Source organism: Enhydra lutris, unplaced genomic scaffold (assembly GCF_002288905.1).
Source record: "Enhydra lutris kenyoni isolate GAN:26980312 unplaced genomic scaffold, ASM228890v2 scaffoldscaffold1, whole genome shotgun sequence".
Taxonomy (NCBI): domain Eukaryota; kingdom Metazoa; phylum Chordata; class Mammalia; order Carnivora; family Mustelidae; genus Enhydra; species Enhydra lutris.
Window position 1 is genome coordinate 68,006,937 of NW_019154085.1, and position 21,869 is coordinate 68,028,805.

Genomic DNA, 21,869 nt, shown 5'->3' on the forward strand with positions numbered 1-21,869 from the left:
ATTAGAAAATATGTTGAACTAAATAACAATGAAATCTTAATATATCAAAATTTATGGGATGCAGCTGGAGCAATGTTTAGAAGGAAATTGATAGTTTTAAATGTTTCTATTAGAAAGGAAGAGAGATCTCAAACCAATGATCCAGTTTCAATCTTAAAAAGCTAGAAAGACAGTAAATAGTATGCAAAGTAAGTAGAAAGAAGGAAGTAGAAACTAAAGGCAGAAATCAATGAAACAGAAAGTGGATAAAACAGGGAAAATCAGAATCAATGCTGACTCTTTAATAAAACTAGTAAGCCTCTGGCAAGACTGATCTCAAGCACTTGTGTTTCAGAAAACACAGATTTCTAATAACAGGAATAAAAGAGAGGACATCACCACAGACCCTACAGACATTGAAAAGCTAATAAGGAGGTATTATGAAAAATATGAAGGATAAATGCCTTCAAAACCACAATATACCAATAATTACTTACCAAAACAGCACAAGAAAAAAAATTTAAATAGCCCCAAATGTACTAAATAAATTAAATTTGTAATTAAAAGCAAAACAAACATCATGCCCATTAGGATGGCTATTATTTTTTAAAAATGTATTTGTGAGGATGTGGAGAAATCAGAACCTTCGTGCATTGCTGGATGGAATGTAAAATGGTGCAGATGCTGTGGAAAACAGTACAGCAATTCCTCGAAATATTAAACATGAAATTACCATGCGATCCAGCAATTCTACTTCTGGATATATACCCAAAGTAAGTGAAAACAGGGACTTGAAGATGTATTTGTATACCATGTTTATAGCAACATTATTCACAACTGACAAATGGTAGAAACAAGCTGAGTGTCCACCAAAAGATGAACAGATAAACAAAATGACATATACATAAAATGGAGTGTTATTTAGCCTTTAAAAAGAAGGTAATTCTGACACAGGCTGTAACATGGATGAGCCTTGAAGATATTATGCTAAGTGAAATAAGCCAATTATCATAAAAGGAGAAATGTTGTATCATTCCTCCTCTATGAAGTTCCTAGAGTAGTCAAAAATTCATAGAGGCAGAGAGTAGAATGGTAGTAGGCTGCCACGAAGGAATTAAATGTTTAATAGGTATAGGACTTCAGTTGGGAAAAATAAGAAGTCCTAGAAATGGAAAGTTGTGATACTTACACAACAATGTGAATATACTTAATGCCACTGGACTGTATATTTGCAAAAGATAAAAATGGTAAATCTTACGTATATTTTACCACAACAAACCCCAAATAAACACAAAATCTGCCTACAAAGAAAACTACAAGCCTCTATGGCTTCACTAGTGAATATCAAATACTTAAGGAAGAAATAACACTAATCTTACACTGAGTCTTTCAGAAAATAGAGGACAGAATACTTATCATTCTGTTTCATGAGGGCAACATAACCTGGGTAAGTAGTACACTTGTATGAAGTAAAGGTCTGAATATTGGCCAGATAGTTACAATGCAGTTTTTCTAACAGACTTAGGTTTCTCATTATAGTTTCAAATTATCAAGTGTTTGTCATAAACAAAACTTGAGGCAATCTAAAAGTGAGAAACACAGGTAAGAATTTTCTAGGCATGTTTTAGTGTGCTTACTGCTGCTAAGGCTGATATTTAGTTTGAGTTCCTCCAGTTCAGAGCAGAGAAAAATGAAGATAACAAAAATCTCCGCAAATCCTTGTTTGGTGTTCAGAAAGTTTTTATGTACTACTGGAAGCACCTGAAGAGTTCTGAGGTCCTCATCCTTCATTTAACTTAGCTTAAACTAATCCTGCCATATCAAATTCTAGTCCATACAATCAAATGGTATTTCTTTTACTTACTTTGCCTATAGGTTCCCAATTGCAGCTCACCATCCCAGAGTGGTTCTTCCTATCAAGTCCTGTCAAGGTCAAAATGAAACAGAATGAGCATGACTTTAGGGCAAAGGCCCTCTGCGATTTCAATGCCATGACTCAGTCATGAGTAGTTAACTGGCTAGAGAAATCACAAAGGAACGGATTCAGAAAGGAACTGAAACTCATACAAATATCAGAGTGACAGAATTTCATTATCAATAACATTACTATACTTATAAGTATACAGCAGTATGTCATGAAATGCTGATAGACTTCCTGCCAGCTTAGATATAGCTAAGTGTGCATTTATATTAGAATACACGGAAAAGCACAAATACACAAAATGACTCAGGTTCCACATACAGTATGACAAGCCAAGGAGAAGACAGTTTTAATACTACTTTTCTGGACTCATCATTGCTACCACATTGTGTGTAGCAAAAGCAGCCGCCTTGGTATAGGTTGACTTATGAGGAAGAGATCTCTGTCCTACCTCCAAATTTTCTAACAGACTTAGGTTTCTCATTATAGTTAGGCTAGATGCTTTGCTTTCTACTAAAAATGGATCCCTTTTCACAATGATTCACCTGTCTTACCATACCAACAAACTATACCATATTCTACCAGAATATGTAATGTACAAGGATATTTCATGTTACAAACATGAAAACGTGTTTCTTAATTGCGAATTTAATTTTTGTAGAATAATAGTTTTAAGTACTTTTTAAATAAAAAGGACAATTTCAGTTGAAGGAAATACTCCATACTAAATTTTGAAAATTGAAAAAGTCTTTAAGGAAGTAAATGCCCAATCCCAGTTTATCTTTCATGTAAATCTCAATTAATAAACGAGTGAAGTATTTGCCATGTGTGAGGCCCTATTTCTTTATTCTTTCTTTTTCTTTTTTCTTTCTTTTTTTTTTTTTTTTGAGAGAGAGAGAGGAGAGAGAGAGTGCATGAGGGGGAGAGGACATGCATGCAGGGTGAGAGAGAGAGAGAGTCCTAAGCAGGCTTCACGCTCAGTGTGGAGCACCACATGGGGCTGGATCTCACAACTCTGAGATCATGACCTGAGCCGAAATCAAGAGTCCGATTCTTAAATGTATGAGCCACTGAGGTGTCCCTGTGAGGCCCTATTCTAAGTACTTTATATGTATTACCTATATATATATATTTTTTTTTAATTAACATATAATGTATTATTAGCCCCAGGGGTACAAGTCTGTGAATCGTCAGGCTTACACATTTCACAGCACTCACCACAGCACATACCGTCTCCAATGTCCATAACCCAACCACCCTCCCCCTACCCCCCTAATCCCTGCAAACCTCTGTTTTGTGAGATTAAAAGTCTCTTATGGTTTGTCTCCCTCCCAATCCCATCTTGTTTCATTTTTTTTCAACATGTATTATCTTAAAAAAAAAAAAAAAGATTTTATTTATTTATTTGACAGAAAGAGAGAGCACAAGCAGGGAGAATTGCAGGCAGAGGAAGAGGGAGAAGCAGGTTCCTGCCTAACAGAGAGCCCAATGTGGGACTCAGTCCCAGGACCTGATCATGACCTGAGCTAAAGGCAGCTGCTAAACTGACTGAGCCACCCAGGCACCCCTATATGTATTACCTTATTTAACCTCTATTTCCCTATCAAGGGGTACTGCTTTTATATCCACATTATAGAGGAAAAGTCCATACAGGATGACATAAAAGAACATGTTTAAGGTCACCCAATCCATAACTGATGACACTTCAATTTGAACCCAGTCAGTCTAACTGGAGAGTCCAGGCTCTTTTTCCTTATTTTGTTTTTTTACATCTTTGCTATTCACATACATACAGTTCACCCATTTGCTTTCTACTTTTGTACACCACACATGCAAGAAGGATCACAGCATTGATTCTCCAGTCTTTACTGAAGTTGTTAATTTGTTGTAACTAATTTAAGGAGACCCAGAATTCCGTCTCCCTCCTTACCCCCTTCATCTTTTGCAGTTCTGTTTCTTCTCTTGGGCCTTAATTAAATAGCAAACAATGCCAATGGGAGACACTAGTGCCCAGAATTAGGAAAGCATAGTTATTCTTTTTCCAGTATTCCAAACTCAAGATACAAAGTGCTCTTGCATCACCTAAATAATGGAACATTTTAATACTGGTCTTCTACTTTTACACAGCTGAGGAGTAGAGGCAAAGAAGGACTTACTTCCTTTCTATCTAAGCTTGATCCTATGACTGCCTTTTTACATCTCAATACTGGTAGAAGAGCACCAAAGAACTAGAGCAAACAGTACTGCTGTTTGTGTGAGTCTATAACAATTATCCTTGGAGCAGTCAGCTGGCTCTGAGCAAAAACTATTTGTTAGGCTCCCCAAGAATGATTCCCAGTTGTCTCAGCTCAGTGAAATCTCAGGGAAAGAAACCACTGTTAATCACACACTAAATGCCTGCCCTCCATTTAAAAGTTAACTCCCCTTTGATGTTTCCTGGGTTCTGAACATCTTTTAAATAAATAAATTAGTGAGACATTAGTGTTTTTCTCTTTGTAACTGTTTAGCTTTTCTTCTCAGCTGGGAAGCTGGTACAAAGATTTCATTCAGAGGAACAAACATCATCTAGATAAAACTGCACTAATATTACCTGAGAGGCTAGCATTAATGAGAGCAAATTAAAGTGCTATTGTTGTACTGTTTTTGGATAGTGAGTGCCTACAGGTAAGAAACACTTAAGTATCAACTACACTGCAGTGAAGACTGAAGCTTCAATTAACCCTAGCAATTTCGGAGAACTCCAAGGGTGACCATCTGTGAGGCAAACAGCTCAGAAAACTCATACATCTTGTTTTCATCTTTGTTTGGATGATTATAATTTCAGGGTATAAATAAGGCTATTAGCAAGAACAGAAGAACAACAATAATTACAGTAAGTATTTGCAGAGCACTTTGATCACACTATGACATCAGTCACTCTGCAGCTTCAAAATGGAAAGCTCATGCTCAGTGTTTGCTCACCATGACCACCCTTAAAGGTGGCCACACCAGGTACTTACTAGAAGCTACTGGGATTCACAAGTTATTTCTTTAATGGATTTCATGTCACTCCATCTCAAAGCAGCCTCAATCCATACCATTCAAATTACTCTGGAAGTTGTTTCCAAAATCATGATGCTGGATCAGAATGAAATCTATTTTAACTCATCCACCTGGCATTTCAAGTTTGTGTGCATTGTAGTAACTTCCGGAGGCATTAATCAGATTTGGTGGGCTGAGAAAGGGTACTAAGTTACATATATACTTTATGTGCTATCAGTCCTTATAAATTCTAGTTAAAAAATGTACAAGGATGAGATTAATGTAGTTTGTCCCTTAATGAGACTTCTGTTTTCCTGTTCATTGCAAAGGTCCCTATCTCTAGGTATACCAGATGGCAGGAGGTACTTGTACCTGTACACAGGGTTTACCCAGTCATGTTTTGGGTTAATGTGTCAATAAAGCTGCCCTGTTATAAAATGGAATATTATTAAAAAATTCAAATCATAAATAGTTGTTAGATATAAAAAATCTGAAATACAGAATTAGTGAATAAAGATGTCCAAATGACTGTATCTCCTTAATTTCAAAAGAACAAAGAATTTAGGTAGGTAGAAGCTATGTAACTAGTTATAACTTGCAAAAAAGCAAGGCAAACTTACCATGGAATGTCAGGAATTTTGACTGCAAAACCATAGGAGGCATGATACTTAGAAAAGGGGCCAAAGTACAAAAAGTGAAGTTAATAAGAACAATACGATTTCTACATGAGAAGACAAGCTGAAAGTTTCCAGAGCAATACAGAATTCTCTAAGATTTTAAAGTGGATGGTCAGAGTATGTTAGATTCCTCAATAGATGAACCTGGGCTTTCTACCTGTAACGGTCAGGTACTACTCCCACTGGGATCATTCATTTTTTCCCTCTTGTCTTGAAGAGACTTCTTGGACTGGTCCTCTGTCGATCCTTAGGTCTTTTATCCAATAGGAAACAGATCCCTGACTTCCTTGCAGTCTTGTGACTACTTGGAGCATCTGTGATTATTCCAACATCTTGTTCTCATTCAAAAGATTAAAAACTAAAAACTCAACTTTCTAATTTCTCTTGCAGTTGGAGGAGACATGGTACCAAGTTCTGGATGAAAAAAGTCTGCTAAGGGGCTAAAGTCTTTCTTCCCTATGGAGGGAAAGGGGCCAGAGGATAGCTTACTGGCACAAACTCACCCTACCTCTTTCCTGAACTTAGATGCAATGCATCTAAGCTCAGGATGCAGTGCGCAGAGGAGGGAAGTGTTCTGCAGCGTGCAGAGGAGGAAAGGGGTCTGATTCTTGATGGCACCAATGAACAGGTAAACCAATGTTGGTTACCACCTTCCTCTGGACTTCTTTGTAGGTAAGAAAAATCCTTAAGTATTTTAACCATGGTTAGATTTTCTGTTATTTTTCATCCAAGAGGATTTCTAACATACAACATATAACACAATAGAGTTAAGTCCTGGGAATCCAGGGACAAATCCATTTGGTTTCTTCCTTCAAGAAACGTACCATCAAGTGAAGCGGAATGAAATGCAAATAAAGAGTCCTGACACACGTGTGGTAGAGGTAGGTGCTATCAGAGCACAGAGGAATGAGTGACTGAAGTCTATTGACAGTGGCCAGGGAAAGTTTCCTGGTACAGGCAAAAATCTGTGCTGGGTCTAGAAGAATGAGTGGCAATATTTCAAAGAGAAAAGGACAAAAACCAGGGCGTCTCAGGCAGAGGGAATGGCACAATTAAAGACAAAGAAGTGTGAAAGCATATGCTACATTCAGGAAATAAAAAGTAATTGGAAAAAAGATACTAATTAAAGTAAATTTGAAAATGAGTCGGGGTCTTTAAAGGCAAGAAGAAGTATAATAAGCACTGTATTCCAGTTGAAAGGAGGTTAACAATTCTGAAACCACTATAAAAAATAACGGAACTGAACAATTAAGAAATAGATAGTAGATGGTGGGAACGAACCAGGCTTCTCACTGGAAATCGGAGGTTACAAACAAATGGAGGGAGAAGGTTGAAATGATCCATATGGTAATAGATTAGAATTGGAATCATCAGTATGAACTCATGTTTAACTTAATATAAATACAGATATTATATGTAGAAATATTTGTAGATACGTATACACAAGTTAGTACACAAACATATAGTTCCCTACTCTGCGGGCTGAGAAGGCCTAGAAGCTACCATATCCCAGTAGCAACAAGCACATGAAGCACCCAGATCTTGGTTTCTTTTTTTTTTTTTTAAAGAACAAAGTTTAAGATTTTTTTTTTTTAATTTATTTGATAGAGATCACAAGTAGGCAGAGAGGCAGGCAGAGAGAGGAAGGGAAGCAGGCTCCCCGCGGAGCAGAGAGCCCGATGCGGGGCTCAATCCCAGGACCCTGGGATCATAACCTGAGCCGAAGGCAGAGGCCTAACCTACTGAGCCACCCAGGTGCCCCAAATCTTGGTTTCTAATACCATTCTCTAACAAAAGGAACTAGGGCTCCTTGGAGAAATGACTGATGCTAGCTGGGCCTAGGGCAGGGAATATACAAGATGAGCCTGAAGCATCTTTTAGTGCCAGAAAGTAAGGAAGTGCTCAAAAAGAAAACAAAACAAACAAAACTCAAAACCCGACAATGACAGAGGTACGTCAAAGGGACATGTGAGCCAACCGAAAGAGCTCCTAATGGCCAAAGTTGAAACACTTTGAGCAACAAAATAATTTTGGGTTATGATCCCCAAAATAAAGTATCTGTATGTCCATATGGATATAAATGATTGATTGAATAAATAATAAGTGCAGGAAAGGAGACAATCTCCCAGGCAGAAGAATTCCAAATAATTTATGGAGATACTCCACCCTCAAGGAGGTGGACCATAACTTCTCATTCCTTAAGTGTGCGCTACACATAGTGACTTCCTTCTAAAGAGTACAGTAGGAAAGAGGGGAAACTTAACTCTGCAGTGGAGAAACTTGACCAACACTACTCAGTCGGGTGATCAAAGTTAACATCAACAGTGGATGTCATGTTGACAGCATGTACTCTTGATATGATATAATGAGAATGGCACTTTGGCTCTGTGTTCTTCTTCCTCCCCCAAATCCATAACCCCAGTCTAATCATAAGAAAAACATCAGACAAACCTCAATTTAGGATCATTCTATAAAATACCGAACAGTATTCCTCAAAACTGTCAAGGTCATCAAAAAGCAAGTTAATCTGAGAAACTGTCAAGGCCAAGAGGAACTTAAGGAGACATGATGACTAAAATGCAATGTGGTGTTGGGGTACCTGGGTGGTGCAGTCAACTGAGTGTCCTTCGGCTCAGGTTATGATTTCAGGGTTCTGGGATTAAGCACCCTCCCCCCAATCAGGCTCCGTGCTCAGCATGGAGTCTGCTTGGGATTCTCTCTCCCTTTCCCTCTGCCCCTTCCTTCTATGCTCATGCTCTCTCTCCCTCTCTCTCTAATAAATAAATCTTCCAAAAAAAAAAAAAAATGCAATGTGGTGTCCTTAGAGCCTAGAACAGAAAAAGGGTATGTGAAAACTAAGGAAATCTGAGTAAACTATGTATTTCAGTGAACAGATAACAGAAATATATTAATATTGGTTCATTAACTGTGACCATACTAATGTAAGATGTTAATAGTGGGGAAACTCGGTATGGAGTATATGGTAGTTATACAATTTTCACAATTTTTCTATAAAGCTAAAACTGTTCTAAAATTAAAAGTTTATATTAAAAATTAACTTTGTATTCTTACAGCTTATGATGTGAGGGGCAGGTGAGGGTGGGGATGGGGAGGTATTTATAAGGTTGGAAATTTATGCCAGAGCCAGATAATGAGGAATCTTTATACCAGACTAGGGAGTCTGGCTGTCTTTCTTTCTTTTCCTCCCTCCTTACCTCCCTCTCTCCCTCCCATCCTCCTTCCCTCTCTTCCTTCTTTCCTCTTTCTCTTTCTTTCTCTCTCTCTCTCTTTTTTAAGATTTATTTATTTACTTGAGAGACAGATTGAGAGAGCACATGGGAGGGAATGGCAGAGGATGAGGGAGAGACAGAGTCTCAAGTAGACTCCATGGTGAGCGTAGGGCCCGAGCTGGGGCTCGATCCCACGACTCTGAGATCATGACCCCAGCCAAAATTAAGAGTCGGAAGCTCAAGTGACTATACTACTCAGACACCCCTAGGCAGTTTCTGTAGGCACTGACAACAACTGAAGAGTTTTAAACAGGTGAGCCATATGATTAGATCTGTATTTTATAAAGATGGTTATGATTGTTTTATACTACAAAACATGGGGTCCTATACCAGACTAGTAAAAATCAAAGCTCTGGGACTGTGCATGTACAGTTTTTTAAATCTTCATGTGATCCTGGTGCACATCAATGACTGAGAACCACTCCTATATAGAATTAATTAAAGAAGAGCTCCAAATAACAAGAATCTGTCAGAAATCATGGGAGCCAGAGAAGACAACAGAATGATAATCGAGGAAGGAGTTAAGTCAAGACACACTTTAGAAGCAGAATCAATAGATCTTTTGAAATGATCAGATATGAAAGTAGGATGAAGCCAATATACGCAGGATGAAGCTGCGTATTTAGATATGGAACAAGATCTCTAGCTTTGGTAGCTGGGTAGAGGATGAGACTAATCAAGACAGAGTTCAGAAAAAAAGGTAGGTAATGGTGGGATGGTGGTAGGGAAGAGAAGAGAGTAAGTTCATTTTGCACATGACAAGTTTTAAGGATCCCACAATATATTTATGTGGATATTGCCAACAGACAGTTGGAGATGAATTTAGGTAACTGGCAGGCACTGGTACAGATGTCGATTTGGGAGGCAAGTCACTGGTTTACAGGTGATAGATGAAGTCACGATGAACTGATTGAGAAAGAAAATGAGACTGATGGAACTCATGGTAATACAACACTTAGGAGACAGGTAGAGGAAGAGGAGCCAGCATATGTGATCAATACTAAAGAATACTAAAAAAGAGAAATTAAAAATAAATAATAGGTTTGACCTTTATCAAAGTGTTTTAAACCTGGCTGTGCCAGCAGAAGGCAGAGTTGAGGAATAAGTAGGTAAATGGGATAGTGTAGGGAAGGTAGTAAATGTAGATGACTATCACAGGCAGTAGAAAGGAAAAGAGAGAAGCTGGAGCACATCTTGAGGTGTTGTCTAATCAAAGAAGAGTATTTGTTAAGTTGCAAAGATCTTAAGCATCTTTGTAGAATGAGAGAAAACCCAATGTTGAAAAATAGAATGAAAATAATGGAAGCAGCGCCTGGGTGGCTCAGTGGGTTAAGCCTCTGCCTTCAGCTCAGATCATGGTCTCAGGGTCTTGGCATCGGGTGCTCTGCTCAGCAGGGAGCCTGCTTCCTCCTCTCTCTCTGCCTGCCTCTCTGCCTACTTGTGATCTCTGTCAAATAAATAAATTAATTAAATCTAAAAAAAAAAAAAGGAAAGAGATAGATTGTTGACAAGCTTTAAGAAGTGGGAGGAAGGGAGGGGACACCAAAAATGTGTCAGTCACATAAGGTGTCTAGAACAATTTCATTCTCTCACGAGTGAGAACAGGTAAGTTTGTGGTGGAAGGAAAGATTGTTCAGTAAGTCCTTTCCCAATGTTATAATCCTTGTGTAAAGTAAGAGACTGTAAGGTAGGGAACTTGAGGGAGGAACAGAGGAAAAAAATGGAAAAGAAAACTAACAACATTTGAGTAAAGGAATGTTAACAGCTAATTGGCCCAACTGAAGTTGCAACTCAAATCAGCAATCACTTACTGGTTGCCTGCTGACCACTCACTCTCCATTAATAGCTCATGGATTTGAGATCTTTGAATCTGTAGAGACATGGGAGACATGACCGAAACCAGAATTTATTTTCTCACAGTACTGGTATCAAAGAGGTATCACTTGCTGGCTTGTAGACAGCTGCATCCTCACATGGCCTTCCCTCTTGCACTCTGTGGACAGAGATAATCTCTCTGGTATCTTGTTCTTTCTTGTAAGGACACAGTTTTATTGGATTAGGGGCCCATCATTATGACCTCACTTAACTTTTATTACCTTCATAAAGGCCCTATCTCCAAAAACAGTCACTCTGGGGGCTGGGGTTTCGACGTATGAATTGGGGTGGGGGTGGGTCACAGTTTAGTACACAACAAAAGCCATCTTAGAGACTTGAGTGGCCTGGTCTCACAATGGTACAACTTTAGGATGAAACTAACTTTGAGGAAAGAAAATTGGAAAGATAAAAGGAGGTTCGGTGCCATTGTTAAGCAGCTGGGTTATGTTTCATTTGAAGCCCAACCCACCTCTGGCTTTTTCAGTTATTAAGCCAATACATTCCCTCAATTATTTAAGCCAATCTGAGTTTTCTGTTATCTGCAACCAGAAGTAACCTGACAGACCCGTTACATGATTTCCTCTACCACCTGGCAGTCTGAGGGCAATATATTTGTTTTTATCTGTATTAGGCCTGTCCAGGCTGGTAGTACAAAAAGTAGTGGTGATTTAAGATGGTGGAACTGAAGGAGAATATAAATGATGATCATAAAGTAAGCCCAAAATGGCCAGAAATAAAAAATAAAGAGGACAGAGTTGAAAAGGAGGGAGGAGGGTGAGGTGCAGCTGATGGACATGATGTGGCTTAAGTCTGGGTTAAATAGAAATAAGGGGAAAGGAGTGGGCACCTGGCTGGCTCAGCCAGTGGAGCATACAACTCTTGCTCTCAAGAATGTAAATCAGAGCACCATGTTGGGTGTACAGATTACTTAAAAATAAAATCTAAAAAAAGGAAAGAAAAGAAATAAGGGGAAGAGAAGAGAGATAGAACCTACTGGTTAGTAATTAGGCCTTCTGAGTTGGATAACCCATGTCACCTAGAAACAAAAACTGTGACACTGTAACAATGAGAAGGAAATCCTGCTTTGAATGAGAAGCTCTTAAGTGTGGCTAGAAAGAACCACAAGGTTATAAACACCTATGAAATAAAAACACTTTAGAGTAGACAAAAGCTAAAACATGGACTGCCATTCACCACTTCATTTTAACCTTCTTAAGGTCATTATAATAGATTTCCATTCCTTGCTCTTCAGTAACAAACACATCTATTAAAATAGGGTTTGGGGCACCTGGCTGGCTCAGTCAGTAGAGCATGCAACTCATGATTTTGGGGTTGTAAGTTAGAGGCCCTTGCTGGGTGTAGAGATTACTTAAAAAAACAAAAAACAAAAAACAAAAAAAAAAAACAAAAACAAAACCCACACAAACTTAAAAACAAAAGAACAAACAGGGTTTGTCAAACTCAGGTCCTACCGACAATTTTTTTTCTGACAATTTTTAAAAAAATCATGTTTATATTATGATAATGATCTAAAAATAAAACCAAAAGGAGCAAATGTATCACTGCTACTTGATTTCAGCACCTATGTCTGCATTTATGATCTTGTTGGCAACAAGCAGCACAGATATATAATATGGAGATGATGCATCTGAATATAATGTCAAAGATTCTGCAGTATTTCAAACTGAGAAAAGTGGTGAGGGAATTGAGAAGACACACAGCACACAATAGTAAAGATGGGCTAAAGTCAAAAGAACCTGTGTGGCGGAGGTCAGTACCTTGTTAATAATGAGAGCTACAACTGGGTTCTGGTAACAAACACATCAGCAGTCACATTATGCTGGAAATTTGAATTTCATTGGCTTTGTGATTATATCTGCGCTTTTCTTTAAAGATTTCATTTACTTATTTGTCAGAGAGAGAGCCCAAGCAGGGGGAGCAGAACGCAGAAGGAAAGGGAGAAGCAGACTCCCCATTGAGCAAGGAGTTGGATGTGGGGCTCTATCCCTGGACCCTGGGATCATGACCTGAGCCGAGGACAGGTGGACAGCTGCTTAAGTGACTGAGTCACCCAAAAACCCCTCATTTGTACTTTGATTTTATACTTGAACAAGAGCTCTGTGCACACGGAGCTTATACCTAGATTTGTGTAACAATATGTCAATTTAAGTCAACCCAGGGGCCTAAGAATTTTTTTTTCTTTTAAATGGAGGTTTATACATTTTTCAATATTAAGAAATGCTGCATTAGGAGATTCTGTTCCAGAGAATTCTCCTCTTATTTCTCCTTAATAGCTGAAATACCCCCAAAGTAGGGCAGAATCACCTCAAGTCTTCTTGGAAATCAATTTCAGGTGAAGAGGCAAAGGTTTTGGACTAAGTTGAATCGAGGCTCTGCAATTTGCTACCACACAACCTTTGATATGATATTTAACTTTGTTAATGTCAATTTCCTCAAAATGTGGCCAATAAGATTATTTTAAGATTTAGGAAGGTCAGAGAAGGTGATCTATGTAACACATACATGTGACATAGTGCTGGGTACACGGTAAGTGCTCAATAAACTTTAGCTGATATTATTGTTGTTATCATTAGTCTGGTTCATCTTACAACTTCCACAGGGCTTCATGGAAACCAAAGCACCAAGCCTTCCACTGTGCTGCTTAGCTTAAACAGACTTAAAGTAGTCCCAACTACCCAAGAAGGTAAAAAAACTAATTTACCAGTGAAGTAGGGAAGTAAAGTAGAAAGTGCTGAACCAAGTATATAATAAGCCTCAAGTTCAAGTCCTGGTCCAACCCTCTATTATCATGACTTTTAGAAAAGTCACTTACTTTGCCTGAACCTATTGGCTCATTTGTAAAATGAAGATAATTCTTAAGTTACAAAGTTCTTGCACAGAACTTTATAAACTACATAGTACTTCACAAATGTAAAGTCAAGTTACTATTTGGTGAATTCCAGAAACATTTCTAAATGGCACCCCTTAAAGCCTGAAAAGGAAAAAAATGTATCACACAAAAAATTCCCACCTCCCACTGCCGAGCAATCAGGTTTTGAGGTGGGGAATGAGGACATCAAGCCAAACTGAAAGTAACAGTCAAGCCTTTACTTACTGCAACAGTGCAAACAAGAGGCAAAGAGAAGCACCAGCTCTGAGTGTTACATTTTTCCCTGTGGAACCACACTGGGTGAGGATCACATAGATGCAGCACTGATGGGGGAAACTGTCTCCTGTCTTTCCATGGATCCATGGGCTAGAAGGGGGTTGGAGGTGGGGGTAGAAGAGCAAGGAGTGGAATGGTACTGAGCCAAAGTGGAGAAAGTATCTCAGCAGCAAGTCCCCATTATTGAGCATGACTGCCCAGGGGAGCCTTGACTATAATCCCCCCAGAAAACTGCAATGCACTGGCTGTGAAAATGGCAGCTTCCTCCTGTGAGGCCTTCCAGGAAAAGTCTTGTAATTGCCTGTGGTCAGGTCTGAAATACCATGCATAGGATTCTGACCTGTAGCAGGACTCTTCACCCAGAGAAATAAAAAAATATGAACATTCCTTACCCAAAATATAATAAGCCTTATTCCAAGAAATTATATAAACTAAAAAAATCAGTAAATTTAAGAATGATTTTCTGAAGTCCATGAATAATAATGCCATAGCAAGTTGCTTAAAAATAATTGAGAATATTATATTCTTTTTTTTTTTAAAGACTTTAAAGGAATCTCTACATCTAACATGGATGGGGCTTAAACTCACAACCCTGAGATCAAGAGTTGCATGCTCTACTGACTGAGCCAGACAGGCATCACAAGAGAATATTATATTCTTAACCTTCAAGGATCACATCATGTAAAGAAACCTCAGTAATCTTCTAACATCATCTGTAACTCAACTGCTAAGAGCTCAGCACCACATTTTCTATAGAAACATTTAAAATGGTGATTAAGATACAAGGTTAGCCCACACATGCTTTTTAAATCCATAATGTGGATGAAAAGAAATTTGTTTATTTTAAATGATCTTAGAAAACTGGCAAATTCCATTTTCCCAACAGTTGAAACACTGCCAATCCATACTGCCTGGGGCAACATGAATCTTATTTAATACAAAAACAGTATGATTAAATGATGATTCTTTTAAAACAACAAGAACAAATCCACATAAAACCTGTCAGCCATTTCTCTGCCACCTGGTAACACAAAGCGTGTCTAAAAAGTGATGCTGTTTAACTAAGAAGTAAACCTGTGCATCAAAATAAGTGTTGACCCTTCAAGTAAGTCACTTTGAAAGAATACTATTTATTAAAGTAATAAACATCTCTGAAATTCCATTTTCAGATAATATCCTCCTAGCAAGCTTACTGATTCTTTTTAATTTTTTTTTTTAATTTAAACACAATTAGCCAACATATAGTGCATCATTAATTTCAGAGGTAGAGTTCAGCAATTCATCAGTTGCATGTAACACCCACTGCACATCACATCACATACCCCTCCTTAATGCCTGTCACTCAGTTACCCCATCCCCCCACTCCCCTTCCTTCTAGCAACCCTCAGTTTATTTCCTATGATTAGGAGTCTCTTATGGTTTGTCTCCCTCTCTGATTTCTTCCCATTACATTTTCCCTCCCTTCCCCTATGATCCTCTGTGCTGTTCCTTCTATTCCTCTTATGAGTGGAACCAGATGATTACCGTCTTTCTCTGATTGGGGCTTATTGATTCTTTTCATATCCTTAGTGGTGTCAAACCCTTTGCTTTAGGATAATACCTTTTTTTTTTTTTTTTTTTTTTTGAGTCAGTTGTTGTGGGGTTTTTTGCCAGAAATGTATAGACTTCCAATATAACCAGCTTGGAAAGATCATACTCATTGAGATATAGTTTCTGGTATGTTCTGTTTCTTTAAGCAGAACCTCATACCTCACAGTACACATTGTACTACCACAAATGATAGTGTCCTTTGTGCTTACTATTTTTTAAGAAGCCAAAACTATCTGGAAATAAGAGCTCAATTTTTTTGTAAGTTTTTTTTTTTTTTTTAACAAATATCAATAGCAAAAATAGAAAATATATAGGGGAAAAGATTCCTCTTATGACTGCAACAAAAGTAATATGAAATACCTAGAAATAAACTTAGCCAGAAATATACAGGACTGATAGGAAGAAAGCTATACAGCTCTACAGAGGGGCGTGGAAGATAATTTTAATAAACAGGAAGACAGTACATGGGTTTTTGAAGCTGAAGATTCAATATTGTAAAAATGCAAATTCTCAACAAAATCATCCATAAAATTAGAGAAATGCCACTCAAAATTCCAAAAAATGTTTTTGAGGAACTTGAACAAATAATTTAAAAGTTCATCTGGAAGAATAAACATGTAGGAAGTGCCAGGAAAATACTGGAAGGGAAATAGTGATGTTACTTGTGGTAGGATTGGGTTAAGGGGGGTAGAGAAGAGCTTACCCTTCCAGACATTATAATACACTATAAAGCAAGTATATCTTCTGTCTACAGTGCCAGGATATACAGTCAATGCAGTGAAACAGGATAGACAGTCCAGAAACTAGGGTAAAATGTATGGAAGAATTCTTGTAATAAAGCTAGTATTTCAAAGCAGTGGTTAAAGGTGGACTAATCAAAAAAGTGTATTAAGAAAATGAGCTACCAGGGAGCCTGGCTGGCTCGGTCAGGAGAGCATATGACTCTAGATCTTGGGGTTGTGGGTTTGAGCCCCACCTTACACGTAGAACTAGGAAGGAAGGAAGAAAGGAAGGGAGGGAGGGAGGAAGGGAAGAAGGAAGAGAGGGAGGGAGGTAGGAAGGGAGAGAGGGAGGGAGGAAGAAAGAAAGGAAAGAAGTAAAGGGGCACCTGGCTGGCTCAGTCAGTGGAGCATGGGACTGTTGATCTTGGGGTTGTAGGTTTGAGTCCCATTTTGGATGTAGAGATTATTAAAAAAAAAAAAAAAAAAATCTTTAAAACAAAAAGAAAGAAAGAAAAAGGCTACCTATTTTGGAAAGAATAAAGTTATATGCCTATGTTATACCTAACACCAAAATAAATTCCAGGTAAGTTTAAGTTTTTAATGTAAAAAATACTCAATAGGCCTAAAAATATACACGTGAATACTTACTTAAAAGTGGGAGTAGAAAAGACTCTTTTTAACATGATACCAAAGCTATAAAGTAAAAAAGGAAAGAAAAAGACTAATAGATTGCTTAAAAGATGTATGGGAGGATATGCTATAGAAGACTCTGGTGGAGATACTTGCAAAACACTACAATGTATTACTAATATGTAAGGAATGCTTTCAAAATACTAAGGAATGCTTAGGAAGTACTTAGAAATGACCTCAGTACAAAATACACCAATGCCACCAACAAACATTCACAAAAGAAATGCAAATGGCCACCAGACACTTAAAAATATTCATCACGCTAACAAAAAATGTTTTGGGGGATGCTTCCAATGGCAAGTAACAGAAGACCCTATCCAAACTGGCTTAAATAATGAGAGAATAATATCTCTCATAACTAGAAGTCCAGAGGCTGGGTAAGCTCTAAGTGTGGTTTTATCTTTAGTTCTATAATGTCAGCAAGGACCTAGGTTCTTGTCATTTCTCTAACCTGCTCTTAACAGGATCAGTTTCCTCCCTAAGGCTTGTTCCCTTTGCCACAAAATGGCTGCAGCAGTTCCGGGTATTACAACTAACATGGTAACATCCAGAGGAAGAAAAGGACCATTTCTTCCTTTTATCTTTGTAGGAATGGGGAAATTTTCTCACAAGCTCCTCAACACGTTTACTCTCAGACTTCACTGGCCAGAAATTGAGGGCACAAACTATTGCTACATCAGTTTCTGGTAAAAGAATGGGTTCCTACAATTACCTTAGAGGTTCTTAGAGTGTGATCCGCGGATTCCTAGGGGCCCAAAACACTTTAAGGGGGTCTTCAAGAGGTCAGAATTATTTTCATAATAACGTCAACATATTATAAATCATTTTTACAGTGGTGGCAGTTGCACGATGGTGCCCAGGCAATGGTGGATAAAGCTGCGGGCATCTTCATCTGAATCAAGGCAGTTGCACCAAACTATACTGCAGGTAATTATTTTCTTCACCAACCATGCAACGACAGGAGGGGGAAAAAAAGCCAGTTTCACTTAAGCATCTCTTTGACGAAGCAATAAAAATTTTATTCATGGAACACCATTTTTACTTTGGCATTTTCTCAAAAACAAAATAAGCCTGTCAGGAAAACAACTGACACCACTTGTTGCCATTAATAAAATTCAAACTTTTAAACAAAAAATTAGAATTCTAGAAAACTTGTGCCTACCACGGTGAGCTTAACAGCTTTCTGATACTTAAACACTGTTCCGATGAGAAAAAGGTATTTTTGATACAGTATAATGAAATGTGTCAACTGCACAGCTCAGTGAACCAATATATTCCAGATGAGACAAATGATATCACAAAATCATGCCTGGGTAAAAGATCTATTCAAAGTGCAAGACAGTCAAAGGATTTTAATGTAACAGAGTATGAAAAGTTCACTGACATGGTTTCAAACGTTATATTGTAATTGACCTTTAAAAAACTACTGCCTATTGGAATTTGGTATAGTAGCAAAGAATATTTTCATTCATCCTAAGAGACCTTTAAAGTACTCCTCCTCTTTCTAACTACTTACATTGTTTTAAATTTTATTTTTTAAAGTTCTTACTTATTTGAGAGAGAGCGAGAGTGAAAGGGCATGAGCAGGGGGAAGGGGCAAAGGGACAGAGAAAAACAGATTCCCTGCTGAGCAGGGAGCCTGATGCAGGACTTGATCCCAAGACCCTGGGATCATGACCTGAGCTAAAGGCAGACGCTAAACCGACTGAGCCACCCAGGCATCCCTAACCACCTACATTTCTGCATGAGATCAGATTTTCTTCATGCATATAAACCAGAACAATATATCATAAACGACTCAATGAAGAAGCAAGCATAAGAATCCAGTGAATGAGGTAGGAGGATTAAGAGGTGCAAACTTGTAGTCATAAAATAAGTTGCAGAGACAAAAAGTACAGCATAAGAGATACAGTCCATAATACCATAATAACGGGGCACCTGGGTGGCTCAGTGGGTTAAAGCCTCTGCCTTCGGCTCAGGTCATGATCTCAGAGTCCTGGGATCGAGCCCCACATCGGGATCTCTGCTCACCAGGAAGCCTGCTTCCTCCTCTCTCTCTGCCTGCTTCCTCCTCTCTCTCTGCCTGCCTCTCTGCCTACTTGTAATCTCTGTCTGTCAAATAAATAAATAAAATCTTTAAAAAAAATAATAATACCATAATAACATTGTATGGTGACAGAGAGTGACTACACTTACCACAGTAAGCACTGAGTAATGTGTAGAACTGTTAAATCAATATCTTGTACACCTGAAACTAATACAACACTGTATGTTAAACATACTTAAAAAAAAAAAGAAAAAGAATCCAGTCATCTTCTCTTAGGCCAAATATTGAGGAGATTTACAAAAATGTAAAACTATGCCACTCTTCTCATTAATCTTTTTTCTTTTGGAAAAGGATATTGAAAAAAAAAGAGTTGGAAAAAGAAAAAAGATTAAAAAAAATACTTTTAATAAAAATGGTATTCATGCTAATATGCAATGGATCTATTATTGTTATTTTTAAATTACTTAGTATTTACATTTTTTCTTAGGTTTAATTTCTAATACATTAATATTGACAACTATGATCCATATAAATAAAAGCTCTTGGTATAATTTTTCAGTGTCAAGGGGTCCTGAGATCAAAAAGTTGGAAAACCACTGCCTTAGACTAATTTTCTGGGGTGACATGGAGAAAGGAAAGTCCACCTATTCTTTTAAAAAAGAATATGATGGCTTACTTAAGTATCTGACTTATCATTTTGGCAAAGTGAAATGTTGTGATCAGTGATGTGCAAAAACAAGCATCCTCACACATTATCAGGGGATACTGCACTGAAAGACCCTTCCTGAGGAAAGGCAATACCTATGAAAATTCTTTTTTTTTAAGGGGGTAAAGAGGAAGGGGGAGAGAAAAAAATCTTAAGCAGGCTCCACACTCAGCACAGAGCCTCATGCAGGGCTTGATCTCACAACCCTGAGATCATGACCTGAGCCAAAATCAAGAGTCGGACACTTAACCAACTGAGTGATCCAGATGCCCCATATATATGCCAATTCTTAAAGAATAAATTTGATGGAAAATTCAATTTCTAAAAATTTATCCTAAGAATATAATCAGAAGAATATAAGGATTTGTTGTGTTTTTTTTTTAAAGATTTTATTTATTTATTTGGCAGAGAAAGAGCACGAACAGTTGGACAAGGGAGAGGCAGGGGGAGGAGCGAGCTCCCTGATGAGCAGGGAAACCCATGTGGGGCCTGATCCCAGGACCTTGGAATCACAACCCAAGCCAAAGGCAGATGCCTAACTAAGCCACCCAGGCAGACCAGTATATAAGAATTTGTTATAGCATTGTTGTACATTAACCTGAAAAACTGCAGGCCATTAAATATTCATCTTTAGAAAACTGACTAAAAAAACTGACTAAATTACTATATATCCATAATATCTATCTATATATACATACATATATAAGAGAAAAACACATCGAATGAAGAAAAACAGAATTTGAATTAAGTATGGACTTAGATTTATAATAATGTAGTAGTATTGCCTTATTAATTATAACAAATTGTCATGATAATATAAGATTTTAATAATATAGAAACTATGTTAGGGGGGTGCCTGGTCATGATCTCGGGGTGGTGAGATCAGGCCCCATGATGCACTGCAGGACCCAGTCCTATATATTTAAATATATATATAATAATTATATATATTAAAATGTTGCTTATAAACCTAAATTTATTGATATGGAAAGAAGCCAATTATTTACTAGGTTGGGGAAAAAATCAGGTACAGAATAGTAGCTATAGTAAGATCTTATTTTTAAAAATTAATATATATAAAAACAAATATACATATGCATAGAAAAAGTCTGGAAGAATTTACAGTTTTCTCTGATTGAAAGACTCAGGGAGATCCTTCTATTGTTTCAATATGTCCCAAAAATGTTCTTTTCTTTATCTTTGTAAGTAAACTCAAAAAACCTTTATACTCAGGAAACATAAAAATATTTTTATAATCGCTAAGTATATAAACTCTACACAATATCTATGGGTAGAGGATTCATGCTTGGAAAGGAAGGGAAAAAAGATGGTATGGCAGTAGTGATAGTAAAACTTGAAAACTGTGAATTTTTTTTAGAGGTCACCCATTTACATGGAGGAAAAGATGCAATGGAATTGTGAGAGCCTGGTAAAGGGACCCAGGCAGGGTGTTGTGGCCAGCTGGATCCAGGACCCAAACACCCTAGGGCCAAGAAAGTTCAGAGAAAGACTAGTTTTAAAAAACTCCAATTTGTTAGACCACATAAGGCCAACAACTGCAGATGCTCTGAAGGTGGGGGCAAAGAACCCTGAAAGGGAAAGCAATTATTGGAAAAGACAAAGAGTAGCAGGAGGACATAGAAGACAAATAACCCATGCTACAATACCAATGCCAATTACCTAGAAACATCCTATTCACCAGCTACGGTGGGTGAGTACCACACTGTTACCTGATGTTATGGCTGCTCTCTCTTTCCATTTGGTAACTGTTTTTGGTGCGCCAGAACCTTTTCATTTATAGTACTTGTTAATCATCAGACACCAGTCCCGTCTGCCCAGCTCGCCTTTGAGGCCAGCTCCTGGGAAAGCTCGTGCACCCTCTGCTGGTCAGCTTCACTCCAGGAGAAGAGGGTCTATGTCCTAAGGAGACATCAAATCAGAGGGATATGCTTTTGTGTTCTCTATACAGCTAATTTCGGTGAAGAGTTTGAAGGCTAGTTCTTCAAACTGCTACCTGAAGGAAACAATTCCAGATAAAAACAATGCCTTCCTCTGTCACACCAAAGAAAAACATCATAAAAACTAAAGTGCTGTGAGAAAATACACCATCAAAGGCATGTTAAATTCAAATGATTTCACCTTATTGCATAATTAAATAAGTAAAGGTGTATAACACCTAATCTGA

At 37.9% G+C, this 21,869-nt stretch overlaps 1 protein-coding gene across 1 annotated transcript in view; it reads right to left on the reverse strand.

Moving 5' to 3' along the window:
- The window catches only part of LOC111141979 (methyltransferase-like protein 8), a 71,929-nt gene extending 50,324 nt beyond the window's left edge, over positions 1–21,605 (reverse strand). Inside the window, exons 1-2 of the mRNA XM_022494876.1 lie at positions 21,415–21,605; positions 1,844–1,902 (exon numbers count right to left, since the gene is read on the reverse strand). Of these exons, the coding sequence (XP_022350584.1) occupies positions 1,844–1,876 (33 nt within the window). The 5' untranslated portion in view covers positions 1,877–1,902; positions 21,415–21,605. The remainder of the gene's footprint in view (positions 1–1,843; positions 1,903–21,414) is intronic.
- Between the last annotated feature and the right edge of the window lie 264 nt (positions 21,606–21,869).